This window comes from Panulirus ornatus, chromosome 51 (assembly GCF_036320965.1).
Source record: "Panulirus ornatus isolate Po-2019 chromosome 51, ASM3632096v1, whole genome shotgun sequence".
In the NCBI taxonomy this organism is placed as follows: Eukaryota; Metazoa; Arthropoda; class Malacostraca; order Decapoda; family Palinuridae; genus Panulirus; species Panulirus ornatus.
Window position 1 is genome coordinate 8922512 of NC_092274.1, and position 21000 is coordinate 8943511.

At 42.7% G+C, this 21000-nt stretch overlaps 2 protein-coding genes across 2 annotated transcripts in view; one reads left to right on the forward strand and one right to left on the reverse strand.

The window, feature by feature from the left end:
* Nucleotides 1-2149, forward strand: part of LOC139764750 (IQ and AAA domain-containing protein 1-like) — a 118619-nt gene extending 116470 nt beyond the window's left edge. The window contains exon 18 of the mRNA XM_071691614.1: nucleotides 1-2149. This exon is cut by the window's left edge and continues 964 nt beyond it. The gene's annotated coding sequence lies outside the window, so the exon portion shown is untranslated.
* Nucleotides 2150-9127: 6978 nt separating this feature from the next.
* LOC139764926 (uncharacterized) overlaps nucleotides 9128-21000 on the reverse strand; it is a 90309-nt gene continuing 78436 nt past the window's right edge. The window contains exon 14 of the mRNA XM_071692005.1: nucleotides 9128-11667. Within this exon, the coding sequence (XP_071548106.1) occupies nucleotides 11424-11667 (244 nt within the window). The 3' untranslated portion in view covers nucleotides 9128-11423. The remainder of the gene's footprint in view (nucleotides 11668-21000) is intronic.

The window sequence follows — 21000 nt, forward strand, 5'->3', positions numbered from 1 at the left end:
TCTAACTATGGTCTACATCGATCTAACTGTGGTATACATCTGGTCTAATTGTGGTCTATATCTGGTCTAACTATGGTCTACATCTGGTCTAAGTATTGTCTACATCTGTTCCAACTATGGTCTACATCTCGTTTAACTGTGGTCTACATTTGGTTTAATTATGGTCTACATCTGGTCTAACTATGGTCTACATCTGTTCTAACTATTGTCCAACCATGGTCTACATCTGGTCTAACTATAGACTGCATGTGGTCTAACTATGGTCCACACCTGATCTAACTGTGGTCTACATCAGGTCTAACTGTGTTCTATATCTGGTCTAATTATGGCCTACATCTGGTCTAACTATGGTGTACATCTGTCTAACTATGGTCTACATCTGGTTTAGCCGTGGTCTACATCTGGTCTAACTGTGGTCTACATCTGGTCTAACTGTGGTCTACATCTTGTCTAACTATGGTGTACATCTGGCCTTACTATGGTCTACATCTGGTCTGTGGTCTACATATGGTCTAACTGTGGTTTACACCTGGTCTAAGTATGGTCTACATCTGGTCTAAATATGGTCTACATCTGGTCTAACGATGGTCTACATCTGGTCTAACTATGGTATACATCTGGTTTCACTATGGTCTACATCTGGTCTAACTGGTCTACATATGGTCTAAGTATGGTCTACATCAAATCTACCTATAGCTTACATGTGGTCTAACTATGGTCTACATTTAATCTAACTATGGTCTAACTATGGTCTACATCTGGTCTAGCTGTGGTCTACATCTGGTGTAACTATGGTCTACATCTAGTCTAACTATGGTCTATCTGATCTAACTATGGTTCACATCTGGTGTAACTATAGCCTATATGTGGTCTAACTGTGGTTTACATCTGGTCTAACGATGGTCTACATCTGGTCTGACTATGGTCGACATCGTGTCTAACTATGGTCTACATCTGGTCTAACTATGGTCTACATATGGTCTAACTGTGGTCTACATATGGTCTAACTAAGGTCTATATCTGGTCTAACTATGGTCTACATATGGTCTAACTGTGGTCTACATCTGGTCTAACTATGGTCTATATTTGGTCTAACTATGGTCTACAACGTGTCTAACTATGGTCTATATCTGATCTAACTATGGTCTACATCTGGGCTAACTATGGTCTACACGTAGTCTATGGTCTACATCTGGTCTAACTATGGTCTACATCGTGTCTATGGTCTAACTATGGTCTACATCGTGTCTAACTATGGTCTAACTATGGTCTACATCGTGTCTAACTATGGTCTACATCTGGTCTAACTGTGGTCTACATATGGTCTAACTATGGTCTACATCTGGGCTAACTATGGTCTACATATAGTCTATGGTCTACATCTGATCTAACTATGGTCTACATCTGGGCTAACTATGGTCTACATATAGTCTATGGTCTACATCTGATCTAACTATGGTTTACATTTGGTCTAACTGTGGTCTACATATGGTCTAACTATGGTCTACATCTGGGGTAACTATGGTCTACATATGGTCTATGGTCTACATCTGATCTAACTATGGTCTACATCTGGGCTAACTATGGTCTACATATAGTCTATGGTCTACATCTGATCTAACTATGGTCTACATCTGGGCTAACTATGGTCTACATATAGTCTATGGTCTACATCTGATCTAACTATGGTTTACATTTGGTCTAACTGTGGTCTACATATGGTCTAACTATGGTCTACATCTGGGCTAACTATGGTCTACATATGGTCTATGGTCTACATCTGATCTAACTATGGTCTACATCTGGCCCAACTACGGTTGGGAACCGGTAGATATAGGGTGGAACCGGTAGATATGGAGTGGAACTGGTAGATATGGAGTGGAACAGGTAGATATGGAGTGGAACTGGTAGATATGGAGTGGAACAGGTAGATATGGAGTGGAACTGGTAGATATGGAGTGGAACAGGTAGATATGGAGTGGAACTGGTAGATGTGGAGTGGAACTGGTAGATGTGGAGGAGTTAAAAGAGTTGGGAAAATGTGTTGGGAATGTAATTGGTGAGGACATAAATGCCTATTTTCATATACATTAGCCTATTTCCATGTATCAATCAAGTGTTACATGTGTAAGACATCTTATTTTGGGAATAATTTATATATAATATACATCTGGAGTTGTTTATATTACCTTATGCTGAGTATTATGTACGTACGAGGAATGTGGAACCATCAACGCTTCTTCAGTCCATTCTGTCACAGTTAAGTGGAACCTTGAAATGAACTACTGACAGTTACTGTGGTGGAGGGATAAGGCGCTGCCCAGGTTGTCGTACGGCGCTGCCCAGGTTGTCGTACGGTGCTGCCAAGGTTGTCATACGATGCTGTCCAGGTTGTCGTACGGTGCTGCCCAGGTTGTCGTACGGCGCTGCCCAGGTTGTCGTACGGTGCTGCCCAGGTTGTCGTACGGTGCTGCCTAGGTTATCGTACGGTGCTGCCTAGATTATTGTACGGTGCTTTCTATGTTATCTTACGGTGCTGCCTAGGTTATCGTACGGTGCTGCCTAGGTTATCGTACGGTGCTGCCTACGTTATCCTACGGCGCTGCCCAGGTCGTACCGTGCTGCCTAGGTTGTGCTACGGCGCTGCCCATGTTGTCGTACGGCGCTGCCCAGGTTGTCGTACGATGCTGTCCAGGTTGTTCTCAAAGACTATAAACGAAAGATAGGAAAGTGGCTGCCTGGACGTGTGACTTGACCAACGAACAAACGAACACACAAATGTTTCTTCGGAAACCGCCTAGATGGCTCTGTCAAGGGTCGTCTGACAGCAGCAGATACGCGCCAGATTCAAATCATTGTTTACTTACGGTAAAATGTACATCCTCATGGAAGAAATTGGATCAGACTATACATTACTGCAACCTATCATATCATTCATTAGAAATGGTGTTATCCTCTGTTAGCCCATCACTCAAATGTCAAGTTTTATTGTAGGAGAAATTTCTCCTATTTGATTTGTTAATGGATGGGGTGGTTAGGCAGGTTAATGCAAGAGTTTTGGAGAGAGGGGCAAGTATGTAGTCTATTGGGGATGAGATTACTTGGAAAGTGAGTCAGTTGTTCGCTGATGATACAGCACTGGTGGCTGATTCGAGTGAGAAACTGTAGAAGTGGGTGACTGAGTTTGGAAAAGTATTTAAAATGAAAAAGTTTAGAGTAGATGTGAATAAGAGCAAGGTTGTCAGGTTCACCAGGGTTGAGGGACACGTTAGTTGGGAGGTAAGTTTGAATGGAGAAAAACTGGAGGAAGTGAAGTGTCTTAGATATCTAGGAGTGGATATGGCAGCGGATGGAACCATGGAAGCGGAAGTGAATCATAGGATAAGGGAGGGTACGAAGGTTCTGGGAACGAATATTAATGTGTGGAAAGAGAGAACATTATCCCGGAGAGCAAAAATGGGTATGTTTGAAGGAATAGTGGTTCCAACAATGTTGTATGGTTGCGAGGCGTGGGCTATAGATAGAGTTGTGCGGAGGAGGATGGATGTGCTGGAAATGAGATGTTTGAGGACAATATGTGGTGTGAGGTGGTTTGATCGAGTAAGTAACGTAAGGGTAAGAGAGATGTGTGGAAATAAAAAGAGCTGTGGTTGAGAGAGCAGAAGAGAGTGTTTTGAAATGGTTTGGTCCCATGGAGAGAATGAGTGAGGAAAGATTGACCAAGAGGATATATGTGTCGGAGGTGGAGGGAACGAGGAGAAGTGGGAGACCACATTGGAGATGGAAGGATGGGGTGAAAGTGATTATGAGCAATCGTGGCCTGCACATGTAGGAGGGTGAAAGGCGTGTACGGAATAGAGTGAACTGGAACGATGTGGTATACTGAGGTTGACGTGCTGTCAGTGGACTGAACTAGGGCATGTGAAACGTCTGGAGTAAACCATATGATATTGTTGGAACTACTATTCTTTCAAACATATCCATTTTTGTTCTGCGAGATAAGGTTCTCTCTAACAACACATTCTTCATTGCTCCCCAAACCTTCGCCCCCTCCCCCACCCTATGATTTACTTTCTTTTCCATGGTTCAATTCGCTGCTAAGTCCACTCTCAGATATCTAAAACACTTCACTTCCTTCAATTTTTCTCCATTCAAACTTACTTCCCATTTAACTTGTCCCTCAACCCTACTGAACCTAATAACTTGCTCATATTTACATTTACTCTGAACTTTCTTTTTTCACACACCTTTCCAAACTCAGTCACCAGCTTCTGCAGTTTCTCACTCGAATTAGCCACCAGCGCTGGATCATCAGCGAACAACAACTGACTCACTTCTCAGGTCCTCTCATCCCCAGTAGACCATAGTGAATGATAAGCATTCTTTTACAGTAAGGAGGGGTAGCTAGTGTTCTACAGTAAGGAGGGGTAGCTAGTGTTCTACAGTAAGAAGGGGTAGTTAGTGTTCTACAGTAAGAAGGGGTAGTTAGTGTTCTACAGTAAGGAGGGGTAGCTAGTGTTCTACAGTAAGGAGGGGTAGCTAGTGTTCTACAGTAAGGAGGGGATAGCTAGTATTCTACAGTAGGGAGTGGTAGCTAGTGTTCTACAGTAGGGAGGGGTAGCTAGTGTTCTACAGTAAGGAGGGGTAGCTAGTTTTCTACAGTGGAAACGACAAGCTACTGTTCTACAGTAAGGAAGGGTAGCTAGTGTTCTACAGTAGAAAGGACAAGCTAGTGTTCTACAGTAGGGAGGGGTAGCTTGTGTTCAACAGTAGGGAGGGGTAGCTAGTGTTCTATAGTAGGGAGGGGTAGCTAGTGTTCCACAGTAGGGAAGGGTAGCTTGTGTTCTACAGGAAGGAGGGGTAGCTAGTGTTCTACAGTAGTGAGGGCGATAACTAGTGTTCTACAGTAGAAAGGACAAGCTAGTGTTCTACAGTAAGGAGGGGTAGCTAGTGTTCTTCAGTAAGGAGGGGTAGCTAGTGTTCTACAGTAGGGAGGGGTAGCTAGTGTTCTATAGAAGGGAGGGGCAGCTAGTGTTCTACAGTAGAGAGGAGTAGCTAGTGTTCGATTATAGGGAAGGGTAACTAGTGTTGTCCCATAGGGAGGGGTAGCTAGTGTTCTACAGTAGGGAGAGGTAGCTAGTGTTCTACAGTAGGGAGGGATAGCTAGCGTTCTACAGTAAGGAGGGGTAGCTAGTGTTCTACAGAAGAAAGGACAAGCTAGTGTTCTACAGTAGGGAGGGGTAGCTAGTGTTCTACAGTAAGGAGGGGTGGCTAGTGTTCTACAGTAAGGAGGGATAGCTAGTGTTCTACAGTAAGGGGGGTAGCTAATATTCTGCAGTAGGGATGGGTAACTAGTGTTCTACAGCAAGGAGGGGTAGCTAGTGTTCTACAGTAAGGAGGGGTAGCTAGTGTTCTACAATAGGGAGGGATAGCTAGTGTTCTACAGTAAGAAGGGGTAGCTAGTTTCCTACAGTAAGGAGGGGTAGCTAGTGTTCTACAGCAGGGATTGGTAGTTAGTGTTCTACAGTAAGGAGGGCGATAACTGGTGTTCTACGGTAGAAAGGACAAGCTAGTGTTCTACAGTAAGGAAGGGTAGCTAGTGTTCTACAGTAAGGAGGGGTAGCTAGTGTTCTACAGTAAGGAGGAATAGCTAGTGTTCTGCAGTAAGGAGGGGTAGCTAGTGGTCTACAGTAGGGAGGGGTAGCTAGTTTTCTACAGGAGAAAGGACAAGCTATTGTTCTAGAGTAAGGAGGGTTAGCTAGTGTTCTACAGTAGGGAGGGGTAGCTAGTGTTCTACAGTAAGGAGAGGTAGCTAGTGTTCTACAGTCAGGAGGGGGATAACTAGGGTTCTACAGTAGGGAGGGGTAGCTAGTGTTCTACAGTAGGGAGGGGTAGCTAGTGTTCTACAGTAGGGAGGGGTAGCTAGTCTTCTACAGTAAGGAGTAGCTAGTGTTCTACAGTAAGGAGGGGTAGCTAGCGTTTACAGTAGGGAGGGATAGCTAGTGTTCTACAGTAAGGAGGGCGATAACTGGTGTTCTACTGTAGAAAGGACAAGCTAGTGTTCTACAGTAAGGAGGGGTAGCTAGTGTTCTACAGTAAGGAGGGGTAGCTAGTGTTCTACAGTAGGGAGGGGTAGCTAGTGTTCTACAGTAGGGAGGGGTAGCTAGTGTTCTACAGTAGGGAGGGGTAGCTAGTTTTCTACAGTAGAAAGACAAGCTATTGTTCTACAGTAAGGAGGGTTAGCTAGTGTTCTACAGTAGGGAGGGGTAGCTAGTGTTCTACAGTAAGGAGGGCGATAACTGGTGTTCTACTGTAGAAAGAACAAGCTAGTGTTCTACAGTAAGGAGGGGTAGCTAGTGTTCTACAGTAAGGAAGGGTAGCTAGTGTTCTACAGTTGGGAGGGGTAGCTAGTGTTCTACAGTAGGGAGGGGTAGCTAGTTTTCTACAGTAGGGAGGGGTATCTAGTGTTCTACAGTAGGGAGGGGTAGCTAGTGTTCTACAGTAAGGAGGAGTAGCTAGTGTTCTACAGTAGGGAGGGGTAGCTAGTTTTCTACAGTAGAAAGGACAAGCTATTGTTCTACAGTAGGGAGGGGTAGCTAGTGTTCTACAGTAGGGAGGGGTAGCTAGTTTTCTACAGTAAGGAGGAGTAGCTAATGTTCTACAGTAAGGAGGGGTAGCTAGCTTTCTACAGTAGGGAGGGGTAGCTAGTGTTCTACAGTAAGGAGGGGTAGCTAGTGTTCTAGAGTAAGGAGGGGTAGCTAGTGTTCTACAGTAAGGAGGGGTAGCTAGTGTTCTAGAGTAAGGAGGGGTAGCTAGTGTTCTACAATAGGGAGGGGTAGCTAGTGTTCTACAGCAGGGAAGGGCAGCTAGTGTTCTACAATGGGGAGGGGTAGCTAGTGTTATACAGTAGGGAGGGGTAGCTATTGTTCTGCAGTAGGGAGGGGTAGCTGGTGTTCTACAGTAAGGAGGGGTAGCTAGTGTTCTACAGTAAGGAGGAGAATAACTGGTGTTCTACGGTAGGGAGGGGTAGCTAGTGTTCTACAGTAAGGAGGGGTAGCTAGTGTTCCACAGTAAGGAGGGGTAGCTAGTGTTCTACAGTAGGGAGGGGTAGCTGGTGTTCTACAGTAGGGAAGGGCAGCTAGTGTTCTACAGTAAGGAGGGGTAGCTAGTGTTCTGCAGTAGGGAGGGGTAGTTAGTGTTCTACAGTAAGGAGGGGTAACTAGTGTTCTACAGTAGGGAGGGGTAGCTAGTGTTCTACAGTAGGAAGGGGTAGATTGTATTCTACAGTAAGGAGGGGTAGCTAGTGTTCTACAGTAAGGAGGGGGATAACTAGCGTTCTACAGTAGGGAGAGGTAGCTAGTGTTCTTCAGTGGGAAGGGGTAGATAGTGTTCTACAGTAAGGAGGGGTAACTAGTGTTCTACAGTAAGGAGGGGGTTAACTAGTGTTCTGCAGTAGGGAGGGGTAGCTAGTGTTCTACAGTAAGGATCGGTAGCTAGTCTTCTACAGTAAGGAGGGGTAGCTAGTGTTCTACAGTATGGAGGGGTAGCTAGTGTTCTACAGTAAGGAGGAGTGAGGGGTAGCTAAATTCTACAGTAGGGAGGGGTTAGCTACGTTTACAGCAAGAGGGTAGCTAGTGTTCTACGTAAGTAGGGTGATAACTAGGGTTCTACAGTAGGAGGGTAGTTAGTTTCTACGGTAGGAGGGGTAGCTAGTGTTCTACAGTAGGGAGGGGTAGCTAGTCTTCTACAGTAGGAGGATAGCTAGTGTTCTACAGTATGGAGGGGGGTAGGTAGCTGTTCTACCGTAGGGAGGGGTAGCTAGTGTTTCTACAGTAGGAAGGGGTAGATAGTGTTCTACAGTATGTAGGGGTAGCTAGTGTTCTACAGTAAGGAGGGGGATAACTAGTGTTCTACAAGTATGAGAGGGGTAGCTAGTGTTCTACAGTAAGGAGTGGCAGTACTAGTTTTCTACAGTAAGCGTAGGGGTAGCTAGTGTTCTACAGTAAGGAGGGGTCAGCTAGTGTTACTACAGTAGAGGAGGGGTAGCTAGTGTTCTACAGTAGGAAGGGGCAGCTAGTGTTCTACAGTAGTGGAGGGTGAAGGCTAGTGTTTCTACAGTAGGGAAGAGGCTAGCTAGTGATCTACAGTATGGAGGGGTAGCTAGTGTTCTACAGTAGGGAGGGGTAGCTAGTGTTCTACAGTATGAAGGGGTAGATAGTGTTCTACAGTATGTAGGGGTAGCTAGTGTTCTACAGTAAGTAGGGGGATAACTAGTGTTCTACAGTAGGGAGGGGTAGCTAGTGTTCTTCAGTAGGAAGGGGTAGCTAGTGTTCTACTGTAGGGAGGGGTAGCTAGTGTTCTACAGTAAGGAGGGGCAGCTAGTGTTCTACAGTAATAGGGGATAACTAAGGTTCTACAGTAGGGAGGGGTAGCTAGTGTTCTACAGTAAGAGGGGTAGCTAATGTTCTACAGTAATAGGGGATAACTAGGGTTCTACAGTAGGGAGGGGTAGCTAGTGTTGTACAGTAGGAAGGGGTAGCTTTTGTTCTACAGTAGGGAGTGGTAGCTAATGTTCTACAGTAAGGAGGGTTAGTTAGTGTTCTACAGTAAGAAGAGGTAGCGAGTGTTCTACAGTAAGGAGGAGTAGCTAGTGTTCTACAGTAAGGAGGGGTAGCTAGTGTTCTACAGTAACGAGGGTTAGCTAGTGTTCTACAGTAAGGAGGGGTAGCTAGTGTTCTACAGTAAGGAGGGGTAGCTAGTGTTCTACAGTAAGGAGGGGGATAACTAGGGTTCTACTGTATGGAGGGGTAGCTAGTGTTCTACAGTAGGGAGGGGTAACTAGTGTTCTACAGTAGGGAGTGGTAGCTAATGTTCTACAGTAAGGAGGGTTAGCTAGTGTTTTACAGTAAGAAGGGGTAGCTAGTGTTCTACAGTAAGGAGGAGTAGCTAGTGTTCTACAGTAAGGAGGGGTAGCTAGTGTTCTACAGTAAGGAGGGGGATAACTAGTGTTCTACAGTAAACAGAGGTATTTAATACATAAGGTTCTTCACGGAGTTTTCACAACTACGAATATTTGGAAGATGAAATTCTTAATACACTGGCGAAGGGAAGGATAAGAAATTGGACCTTGAAATTTACATATGAATTATATTGTTTTTTTGATGTACAATACATCTTACTAAGATACAGGAAATTACTTTAAAGTAATTGTAAGATAATACAATACAAAGACACAAAGGTTAATTTATTGTAAGTTATAAAATAAAGTACATATCAATGAATACTTATCATTTATTTATTAATAAATACAAAGCTCTAAGTTAACACTGGCTGGGTGCTAGGAGATCTTAGCCTACCAGACCAGGGTGGCTGGGTGCTGGGAGATCCTAGCCCACCTAGCCCAGTCGCTGAGGGCTGGAAGATCCTCAGCACACCAGACTAGGATCGCTGGGGATAAGGAGATCCTAGCAACACCATCCCTAGGTGACTGGGTGCTGGGAGATCCTAGCAACACCAAACCAAGATGGCTGGCGGCTGGGAGATCCTAGGAACACCATACCAGGGTGACTGGATACTGGAGATCCTAGCAACACTAAACCAAGATGGCTGGGGGACAGGGTGATCCTAGCAACACCTTACCAGGGTGGTAAGGGCTAGGAGATCCTAGCAACACCAAACCACAATTGCTAGGGGCTGGGAGATCCTACCAACACCAGACCCAGATGGCTAGGCACTGGGAGATCCTAGCTACACCATACCAGGATGGCTAGGGGGCAGGGAGATCCTAGCAACACCAGACCAAGGTGGCTAGGTACTGGAAGATCCTAGCAACACCATACCAGGATGGCTAGGGTGCTGGGAGATCCTAGCAACACCAGACCCGGATGGCTAGGTAATGGGAGATCCTAGCAACACCATACCAGGATGGCTAGGGTGCTGGGAGATCCTAGCAACACCATACCAGGATGGCTAGGGTGCTGGGAGATCCTAGCAACGCCATACTAGGATGGCTAGGTGCTAGGAGATCCTAGCAACACCATACCTCAGCCTCGGTAATCATTTCAGGTCACGTAACTGACCATAAGACAGTTGGATGACCTTGTACGTCACTGGGTCACCATGACTGAGTACAATGTATTAAGTACAATATATTACATCATCATCTCCTGCTCACTCACTCACTCCTCTCTTCACCCAGGGTTTTTGTACATAAACAGACGTACGGACACGATGACGTGAATATTACACATGAAGGATCTTCTGTATATTGTTCGAGAATATCGTGAATGACCGAGCTCATAATGAACACCATGTTTACATAGGTGAAATACATGATGAACTACAGGAGGGCCTTGTTACAAGTCAGGCACGTCAATACACACACTCACACTGGAGACCGTCAATGTCTTAGGCTAATGAAACTAATTAAACTTTGTGACAACTTAACTTAACCAGTATATATATATATATATATATATATATATATATATATATATATATATATATATATATATATATATATATATATATATATATATATATATTTATATATATATATATATATATATATATATATATATATATATATATATATATATATATATATATATATATATATATATATATATATATTTCTTTTCTTTCTTTCAAACTATCCGCCATTTCCCGCGTTAGCAAGGTAGCGTTAAGAACAGGACTGGGCCTCTGAGGGAATATATATATATATATATATATATATATATATATATATATATATATATATATATATATATATATATATATATATATATATAAAGAGACAACCATTAGATATATATAAAAAGGGACAACCAATAGGTTTATCTATCAAGGGACAACTAGTAGATATATCTATCAAGGGACAAGCAATAGATATATCTATCAAGGGACTGCCAGTAGGGGGTAGAACCAGGGGAGGAGGGGGTGTGTGGGTGGGGGGGGTGAGGTGGGAAGAGAAATGAGGAAGGTTATGAGTGGTAAGGTATGAGTAGCTAGGAGGGCTGGGTGTGAGGGAGGAGGCGCTCCCCTGGGGCTGAGGGACGTGGCTCATGAGGGGTGTGGACGCTCCCCTGGGGGGGTCTGGCACCTGGGAACTCCCTTACTCCTACAGGAGGGTCTTCCTCCTGTAGGAGGGTCTTCCTCCAGCAGGAGGGTCTTCCTCCTGCAGGAGGGTCCTCCTCCAGCAGGAGGGTCTTCCTCCTGCAGGAGGGTCTTCCTCCTGCAGGAGGGTCCTCCTCCAGCAGGAGGGTCCTCCTCCAGCAGGAGGGTCTTCCTCCAGCAGGAGGGTCTTCCTCCTGCAGGAGGGTCCTCCTCCAGCAGGAGGGTCTTCCTCCAGCAGGAGGGCCTCCTCCTGCTGGCGCCCTTGGGGGAGGGCAGGAGGGTGTGTGTGTGTGTGTGTGTGTGTATTAGGGCTGACGGAGAGGCAGCTCCGGGTTGAAAGGGTCGGTCGGGTAGGGCGTCGTGTAGGGCGTCGGGTAGGGCGTCGGGTAGCCGGGTCCCTGCCCGCTCTCGAAGGCCAGGGGTCGAATCTTGATCTCGGTGGCCCTGAGCGAGTAGTCGCCCAGCCACAGTTCCCAGATGATGCCGCGGTAATAGTCATTGTCTCTCGGGTCCTTGTGGTACTCACCGTTCAAGTTGCTCTCGAAACAGCTGGTGGAGGAGAAGGGCATGACATCCACTGGTCGGTCACAACTCTCTCTCTCTCTCTCTCTCTCTCTCTCTCTCTCTCTCTCTCTCTCTCTCTCTCTCTCTTGTCTCTCTCTCGATGGAATGGAATCCCACATGGATCAATGGACATGGAGGACATGTGTTTTCCAAAGAGAGAGAGAGAGAGAGAGAGAGAGAGAGAGAGAGAGAGAGAGAGAGAGAGAGAGAGAGAGAGAGAGAGAGAGAGAGAGAGAGAGTTACATAGAGTTACATATTGATACATAGACCCCCCCTCCCCCAAATTGGTCTAGGAGAAGTGGTCTGGCCTTAACTCTATTTGAAATAAATGAATACATGAATAAACGCAATCCCTTTAAAATCAGTAGAGGAAAGTATAGCAAAGTATAGATTCTCTCTCGACCTTCCACTTCCTCCCGCGACATGACAGATTAAGAAGATTTAGGAAAAAAAAAGAAATACCTTGCAGGATTGATATGCCTAAAGGAAATGGTTATAGGAAAGTCGTATGGTTGAATGGACATGACCATGTCATGCACCCCATCACTCACAGCATGCACCCCATCACCAACAGCATGCACCCCATCACTTTGTGTTATAAAGGATAAAATTGAACTCCATCCTCTAGACTCACCCTGCCTATATCATTTGGGATGATGAAGAATGATACAACACTTGTGACTTACTCTCTCAAAGCAGATGACGAAGGTTGATCAATGTTGCTATGTTACCCCAACACAGCCAAGTGGTTGAGAAAGTATTATGATACATCACTACGTTATGATGAATGATTAAATGAATGATTCAATTAACAGAGATTGACAAGGAGTGATAAAGCCTCATTTTGAAGATGTTAATGATGTTGCTCTGAACAATAATATCTGGAAGTTTATTTCATAAATAGATATTGTCGTTGGTCAGAAATAATTGTCACAGAGTCCATATTAACTCATGGCTGACCTCGAAGTTTTTAGTCCATTTGCTCTCGTTGGAAATGCTGGCGCTACTGTAAAGACATTTTCACTATAGACATTGTTGAAGCGTTTGATCAAAGGTTTAAAAACATTCAGTTAATTTACCCTGGAGGCGGCTCTTGAGTAGAGAAAACAAATTTTATTCTTGCAGTCTTTCCTCATATAGCTTGTTACACAAGGAAGGAATTAACTTAGTTGCTCCTCGCTGTACTGTGTCCAATGTAAGATTACCCTTGCCCTATGTGAGGGACGCAAGACTTGCCCTGCATATTCAACATGTTGTCTTGCTAGAGTTAAGTGTAGCGACATTATCACATCCTTGCTTTTATATGTCAAGTTTCTGTTTCTAAATCTAAGATCCTGTTGGCTTTTGTATATCAAGTTTCTGTTTCTAAATCTAAGATCCTGTTGGCTTTCATGGTAGATTCTGTTTCTAAATCTAAGATCCTGTTGGCTTTCTTGGTAGATTCTGTTTCTAAATCTAAGATCCTGTTGGCTTTCATGGTAGATTCTGTTTCTAAATCTAAGATCCTGTTGGCTTTCATGGTAGATTCATTACAATGTTGGTAGAATGTGAAGTTACTGGAGACCCTCGACCTCTCACACTTGTGCTTCATCATCACTTCATGTTTGGTTGAGGTTTCCTACTTGTAACAGCTGACATTTATTGACATTTAATGTCATTCATCATTAACTACATCATTTATAATTAACTACATCATTTATCATTAACTAGATCATTCAATAGTTTTATCCACGTAGGTTCTCTTGTGATCTTAGCCCATCTTCATGTGTTAATATGGCACTGTGTGTGTCATCCATAAATGTGGACACTGCGTTATTTAACCTCACGCGGATATGGTTAATATAACCTTACGTGGATATGGTTAATATAACCTTACGTGGATATGGTTAATATAACCTTACGTGGATATGGTTAATATAACCTTACGTGGATATGGTTAATATAACCTTACGTGGATATGGTTAATATAACCTTACGTGGATATGGTTGATATAACCTTACGTGGACATGGTTAATATAGCCTTACGTGGATATGGTTAATATAACCTTACGTGGATATGGTTAATATAACCTTACGTGGATATGGTTAATATAACCTTACGTGGATATGGTTAATATAACCTTACGTGGATATGGTTAATATAACCTTACGTGGATATGGTTGATATAACCTTACGTGGACATGGTTAATATAGCCTTACGTGGATATGGTTAATATAACCTTACATGGATATGGTTCATATAACCTTACGTGGATATGGTTAATATAACCTTACGTGGATATGGTTGATATAACCTTACGTGGATATGGTTAATATAACCTTACGTGGATATGGTTAATATAGCCTTACGTGGATATGGTTGATATAACCTTACGTGGATATGGTTAATATAGCCTTACGTGGATATGGTTGATATAACCTTACGTGGACATGGTTAATATAACCTTACGTGGATATGGTTAATATAACCTTACGTGGATATGGTTAATATAACCTTACGTGGATATGGTTAATATAACCTTACGTGGATATGGTTAATATAACCTTACGTGGATATGGTTAATATAACCTTACGTGGATATGGTTAATATACATGAGGAAAGGTATAGGGCCAAGTACGTGTCCCTGGGGGACTGCAGTTGTGTTCAGAACACGGTCAGGAAGATTCTCCCTGGTCATTACGACTCTCTACCTCCTACCACCTCACTAGGCTTCTGGGTCAGCAGGCATGTCAAGGCAGGAAGTGGGTGCCTCAGTTTAACAACGTAGGGAAGTTGGCTGAAGGTTGTCTGGATGGCCACAAATATCGTCTCTTGCTCGTCGTGTCTTGTCACGAGCGCAGAATGATGTAGCATCACATCCCAGGAGGGCCCGATCTACGGTTTCTACAACCATCTGTTGTTGTGTGTATCAGTGATCACTGTGTGTTGTACCATAAGTTTATATATCGTTAATGTGAGGGTAATTAAACGGTCATTATCGGGCAGTTGGCAACTTCCATATATATATAGGAATGACGTGTGGTCGTCTGCTGTGCTGATCCTTCCTGGGGAGGTCAACTGAACATCTGGGTCAACAACTGTTCGGTAATTACGTGTCTTGGACGTGTTTACAATCATTAATCGTAGATAGAAATCATCACGACCTGTTGGCTCATTATAGCTAACTGATGTTGCTATATAACTGATGTTGCTATATAACTGATGTTGCTATGTAACTGATGTTGCTATATAACTGATGTTGCTATATAACTGATGTTGCTATATAACTGATGTTGCTATGTGACTGATGTTGCTATATAACTGATGTTGCTATATAACTGATGTTCCTATGTAACTGATGTTGCTATATAACTGATGTTGCTATATAACTGATGTTGCTATATAACTGATGTTGCTATGTAACTGATGTTGCTATATAACTGATGTTGCTATATAACTGATGTTGCTATATAACTGATGTTGCTATATAAGTGATGTTGCTATATAACTGATGTTGCTATATAACTGATGTTGCTATGTAACTGATGTTGCTATATAACTGATGTTGCTATATAACTGATGTTGCTATATAACTGATGTTGCTATGTAACTGATGTTGCTATATAACTGATGTTGCTATATAACTGATGTTCCTATGTAACTGATGTTGCTATATAACTGATGTTGCTATATAACTGATGTTGCTATATAACTGATGTTGCTATGTAACTGATGTTGCTATATAACTGATGTTGCTATATAACTGATGTTGCTATATAACTGATGTTGCTATATAACTGATGTTGCTATGTAACTGATGTTGCTATATAACTGATGTTGCTATATAACTGATGTTGCTATATAACAAGTGATGTTGCTATATAAGTGATGTTGCTATATAACTGATGTTGCTATATAACTGATGTTGCTATATAACTGATGTTGCTATATAACTGATGCTATATAACTGATGTTGCTATATAAGTGATGTTGCTATATAAGTGATGTTGCTATATAACTGATGTTGCTATATAACTGATGTTGCTATATAACTGATGTTGCTATATAACTGATGTTGCTATATAACTGATGTTGCTATATAACTGATGTTGCTATATAACTGATGTTGCTATATAACTGATGTTGCTATATAACTGATGTTGCTATATAACTGATGTTGCTATATAATGATGTTGCTATATAACTGATGTTGCTATATAACTGATGTTGCTATATAACTGATGTTGCTATATAACTGATGTTTGCTATATAACTGATGTTGCTATATAACTGATGTTGCTATATAACTGATGTTGCTATATAACTGATGTTGCTATATAACTGATGTTGCTATATAACTGATGTTGCTATATAACTGATGTTGCTATATAACTGATGTTGCTATATAACTGATGTTGCTATATACTGATGTTGCTATATAACTGATGTTGCTATTATAACTGATGTTGCTATATAACTGATGTTGCTATATAACTGATGTTGCTATATAACTGATGTTGCTATATAAGTGATGTTGCTATATAACTGAATGTTGCTATATAACTGATGTTGCTATATAACTGATGTTGCTATATAACTGATGTTGCTATATAACTGATGTTGCTATGTAACGATAACTGATGTTGCTATATAACTGATGTTGCTATATAACTGATGTTGCTATATAACTGATGTTGCTATATAACTGATGTTGCTATATAACTGATGTTGCTATTAACTGATGTTGCTATATAACTGATGTTGCTATATAACTGATGTTGCTATATAACTGATGTTGCTATATAACTGATGTTGCTATATAACTGATGTTGCTATATAACTGATGTTGCTATATAACTGATGTTGCTATATAGCTGATGTTGCTATATAACTGATGTTGCTATATAACTGATGTTGCTATATAACTGATGTTGCTATATAACTGATGTTGCTATATAACTGATGTTGCTATATAACTGATGTTGCTATATAACTGATGTTGCTATATAACTGATGTTGCTATATAACTGATGTTGCTATATAACTGATGTTGCTATATAAGTGATGTTGCTATATAACTGATGTTGCTATATAACTGATGTTGCTATATAACTGATGTTGCTATATAACTGATGTTGCTATATAACTGATGTTGCTATATAACTGATGCTATATAACTGATGTTGCTATATAACTGATGTTGCTATATAAGTGATGTTGCTATATAAGTGATGTTGCTATATAACTGATGTTGCTATATAACTGATGTTGCTATATAACTGATGTTGCTATATAACTGATGATGCTATATAACTGATGTTGCTATATAACTGATGTTGCTATATAACTGATGTTGCTATATAACTGATGTTGCTATATCTCTAACTGTGAGGGTAATGTCTGGCGTAACTATGAGTGTTATTTACCAGCGTCTCATACACAAGTCGTGTCGGTTTGGGTTGAAATAAATAAGACTTTGTTTACTAAATTGGTCCTGTTCCACTGTTTATATGTCTCTTATTATTCATACATATTTAAAGTAATTTAAGATCTTTATTACTCTCTATGTAAGATCTTTATTACTCTCTATTTAAGATCTTTATTACTCTATATTGCAATAGTCACTTCCTAATTTCTCTTGCTTTTATCATAATACTTTTCACGTGTCTTCTAATTGTGTTGTATGACACTGTAATAATTGAGTTATTGTCTGATTATCATCAGCTTGTAAGGTCGATATCTGCCTCGTCCACCTCTGGGAACGACCATTAAGGCTTGTGGTTAGGTTAATTTCCTTCTGTCGTACGTGAGAATAAATATATGATAATGGTGTACCCAACTGACGCTCACAACTGGGCCACCGCAAGGGACAAGACGACCATGCGTGGTGCAACTCATGAAAATGGTCGTCTTTTCAGGAAGGTGACCATGTTGTGGGGATGAGTAAGTACATATTTACCTCAGGAAGGTAACCATGTTGTGTGGATGAGTAAGTACATATTTACCTCAGGAAGGTAACCATGTTGTGTGGATGAGTAAGTACATATTTACCTCAGGAAGGTAACCATGTTGTGGGCACGAGTAAGTACATATTTACCTCAGGAAGGTAACTATGTTGTGTGGATGAGTAAGTACATATTTACCTCAGGAAGGTAACTATGTTGTGTGGATGAGTAAGTACATATTTACCTCAGGAAGGTAACTATGTTGTGTGGATGAGTAAGTACATATTTACCTCAGGAAGGTAACTATGTTGTGTGGATGAGTAAGTACATATTTACCTCAGGAAGGTAACTATGTTGTGTGGATGAGTAAGTACATATTTACCTCAGGAAGGTAACTATGTTGTGTGGATGAGTAAGTACATATTTACCTCAGGAAGGTAACTATGTTGTGTGGATGAGTAAGTACATATTTACCTCAGGAAGGTAACCATGTTGTGTGGATGAGTAAGTACATATTACCTCAGAAGGTACCATGTTGTGGGCACGAGTAAGTACATATTTACCTCAGGAAGGTAACTATGTTGTGTGGATGAGTAAGTACATATTTACCTCAGGAAGGTAACTATGTTGTGTGGATGAGTAAGTACATATTTACCTCAGGAAGGTAACTATGTTGTGTGGATGAGTAAGTACATATTTACCTCAGGAAGGTAACTATGTTGTGTGGATGAGTAAGTACATATTTACCTCAGGAAGGTAACTATGTTGTGTGGATGAGTAAGTACATATTTACCTCAGGAAGGTAACTATGTTGTGGGGATGAGTAAGTACATATTTACCTCAGGAAGGTAACTATGTTGTGTGGATGAGTAAGTACATATTTACCTCAGGAAGGTAACTATGTTGTGTGGATGAGTAAGTACATATTTACCTCAGGAAGGTAACCATGTTGTGGGCACGAGTAAGTACATATTTACCTCAGGAAGGTAACTATGTTGTGTGGATGAGTAAGTACATATTTACCTCAGGAAGGTGACCATGTTGTGTGGATGAGTAAGTACATATTTACCTCAGGAAGGTAACTATGTTGTGTGGATGAGTAAGTACATATTTACCTCAGGAAGGTGACCATGTTGTGTGGATGAGTAAGTACATATTTACCTCAGGAAGGTAACTATGTTGTGTGGATGAGTAAGTACATATTTACCTCAGGAAGGTAACTATGTTGTGTGGATGAGTAAGTACATATTTACCTCAGGAAGGTAACCATGTTGTGTGGATGAGTAAGTACATATTTACCTCAGGAAGGTGACCATGTTGTGGGGATGAGTAAGTACATATTTACCTCAGGAAGGTAACTATGTTGTGTGGATGAGTAAGTACATATTTACCTCAGGAAGGTAACCATGTTGTGTGGATGAGTAAGTACATATTTACCTCAGGAAGGTAACCATGTTGTGGGGATGAGTAAGTACATATTTACCTCAGGAAGGTAACTATGTTGTGTGGATGAGTAAGTACATATTTACCTCAGGAAGGTAACTATGTTGTGTGGATGAGTAAGTACATATTTACCTCAGGAAGGTAACCGGAAGGTTATGATTTTGGAGGGTTATCGTATGGAGGGTTGGGGTAGGGAGGGTTGTAGGTATGAAGGATTGTCGGCTTGGTGGGTTTAGGGTGTGAAGGGTTGTGGGTATGGAAGGTTGTGGGTATGAAGGGTTGTGGGTATGAAGGGTTGTGGGTATGAAGGGTTGTGGGTATGTAGGGTTGTGGGTATGTAGGGTTGTGGGTATCAAAGCTTGTGGACTTGGGGGGATGTAGGTATTGAAGTTTGTAGATATGGAAGGTTGTGGTTGTGGAAGGTTTTGGGTATAGAGGGTTGTGAATAAGGAGGCTTGTGGGTATAGAAGATTGTAGGAATGGAGGGTTAGTATGGAGGGTTTTGGGTATGGAGGGTTGTGGGTATGGCAGGTTGTGGGTATGGAAGGTTGTGGGTATGGAAGGTTGTGGGTATGGAAGGTTATGGGTATGAAAGGTTGTGAGTATTGAGGGTTTTGGGTATGGAGGCCCTTCGGTATGGAAGGTTTTGGGAATGGAGGGTTATGGGTATGGAGCGTTGTGGGTATGGAGGGTTGTGAGTATGAAGGGTTGTGGTTATGAAGGGTTGGAGGTATGGAAGGTTGTGGGTAGGAGGATTGTGGGAATGGAGGGTTTTGGATATGGAGGGTTTTAGATATAGAAGGTTTTAGGTATGGAGGATTGTGGGAAAGGAGGGTTGTGGGTATGGAGGGTTGTAGGAGTGGAGTGTTGTGGGTATGGAAAATTGTGGGTATAGAGGGTTGTGGGTATGAAGGGTTGTGGGAATTAAGGGTTGTGGGTATGGAAGATTGTGGGAATGGAGGGTTTTGGGTATGGAGGGTTTTGGGTGTGGAAGGTTGTGGGTATGGAAGGTTGTGGGTAAGGAGGATTATGGTAATGGAAGGTTGTGGGTAAGGAGGATTATGGTAATGGAAGTTGTGGATATAAAGGTTTGTGGGTATGGAGTTTGTGGGTATGTGGGGGGGGGGGGGGGGGGGGGGGGGGGGGGGGGGGGGGGGGGGGGGGGGGGGGGGGGGGGGGGGGGGGGGGGGGGGGGGGGGGGGGGGGGGGGGGGGGGGGGGGGGGGGGGGGGGGGGGGGGGGGGGGGGGGGGGGGGGGGGGGGGGGGGGGGGGGGGGGGGGGGGGGGGGGGGGGGGGGGGGGGGGGGGGGGGGGGGGGGGGGGGGGGGGGGGGGGGGGGGGGGGGGGGGGGGGGGGGGGGGGGGGGGGGGGGGGGGGGGGGGGGGGGGGGGGGGGGGGGGGGGGGGGGGGGGGGGGGGGGGGGGGGGGGGGGGGGGGGGGGGGGGGGGGGGGGGGGGGGGGGGGGGGGGAAAAAAAAAAAAAAAAAAAAAAAAAAAAAAAAAAAAAAAAAAAAAAAAAAAAAAAAAAAAAAAAAAAAAAAAAAAAAAAAAAAAAAAAAAAAAAAAAAAAAAAAAAAAAAAAAAAAAAAAAAAAAAAAAAAAAAAAAAAAAAAAAAAAAAGGTTGTAGGTATGAAGGTTTGTGGGTATGAAGTTGGGGTATTTTGGGGGGTTGTAGTATGGAAGGTTTGGTATGGAAGGTTGTGGTTTGGAGGTTGTAGGTTTGGATGGGGTTTGGGTATGAGGTTGTGGGTATGGAGGGTTGTGGTATGAAGGGTGTGGTAGGGTTGGGTATGAGGTTGTGGGTAGGAGGTTGTGGGATGGAGGGTTTGGATATGGAGGGTTTTGTATGAGGTTTAGGTATGGAGGATTGTGGAAAGGAGGGTTGTGGGTATGGAGGGTTGTAGGAGTGGAGTGTTGTGGGTATGGAAAATTGTGGGTATAGAGGGTT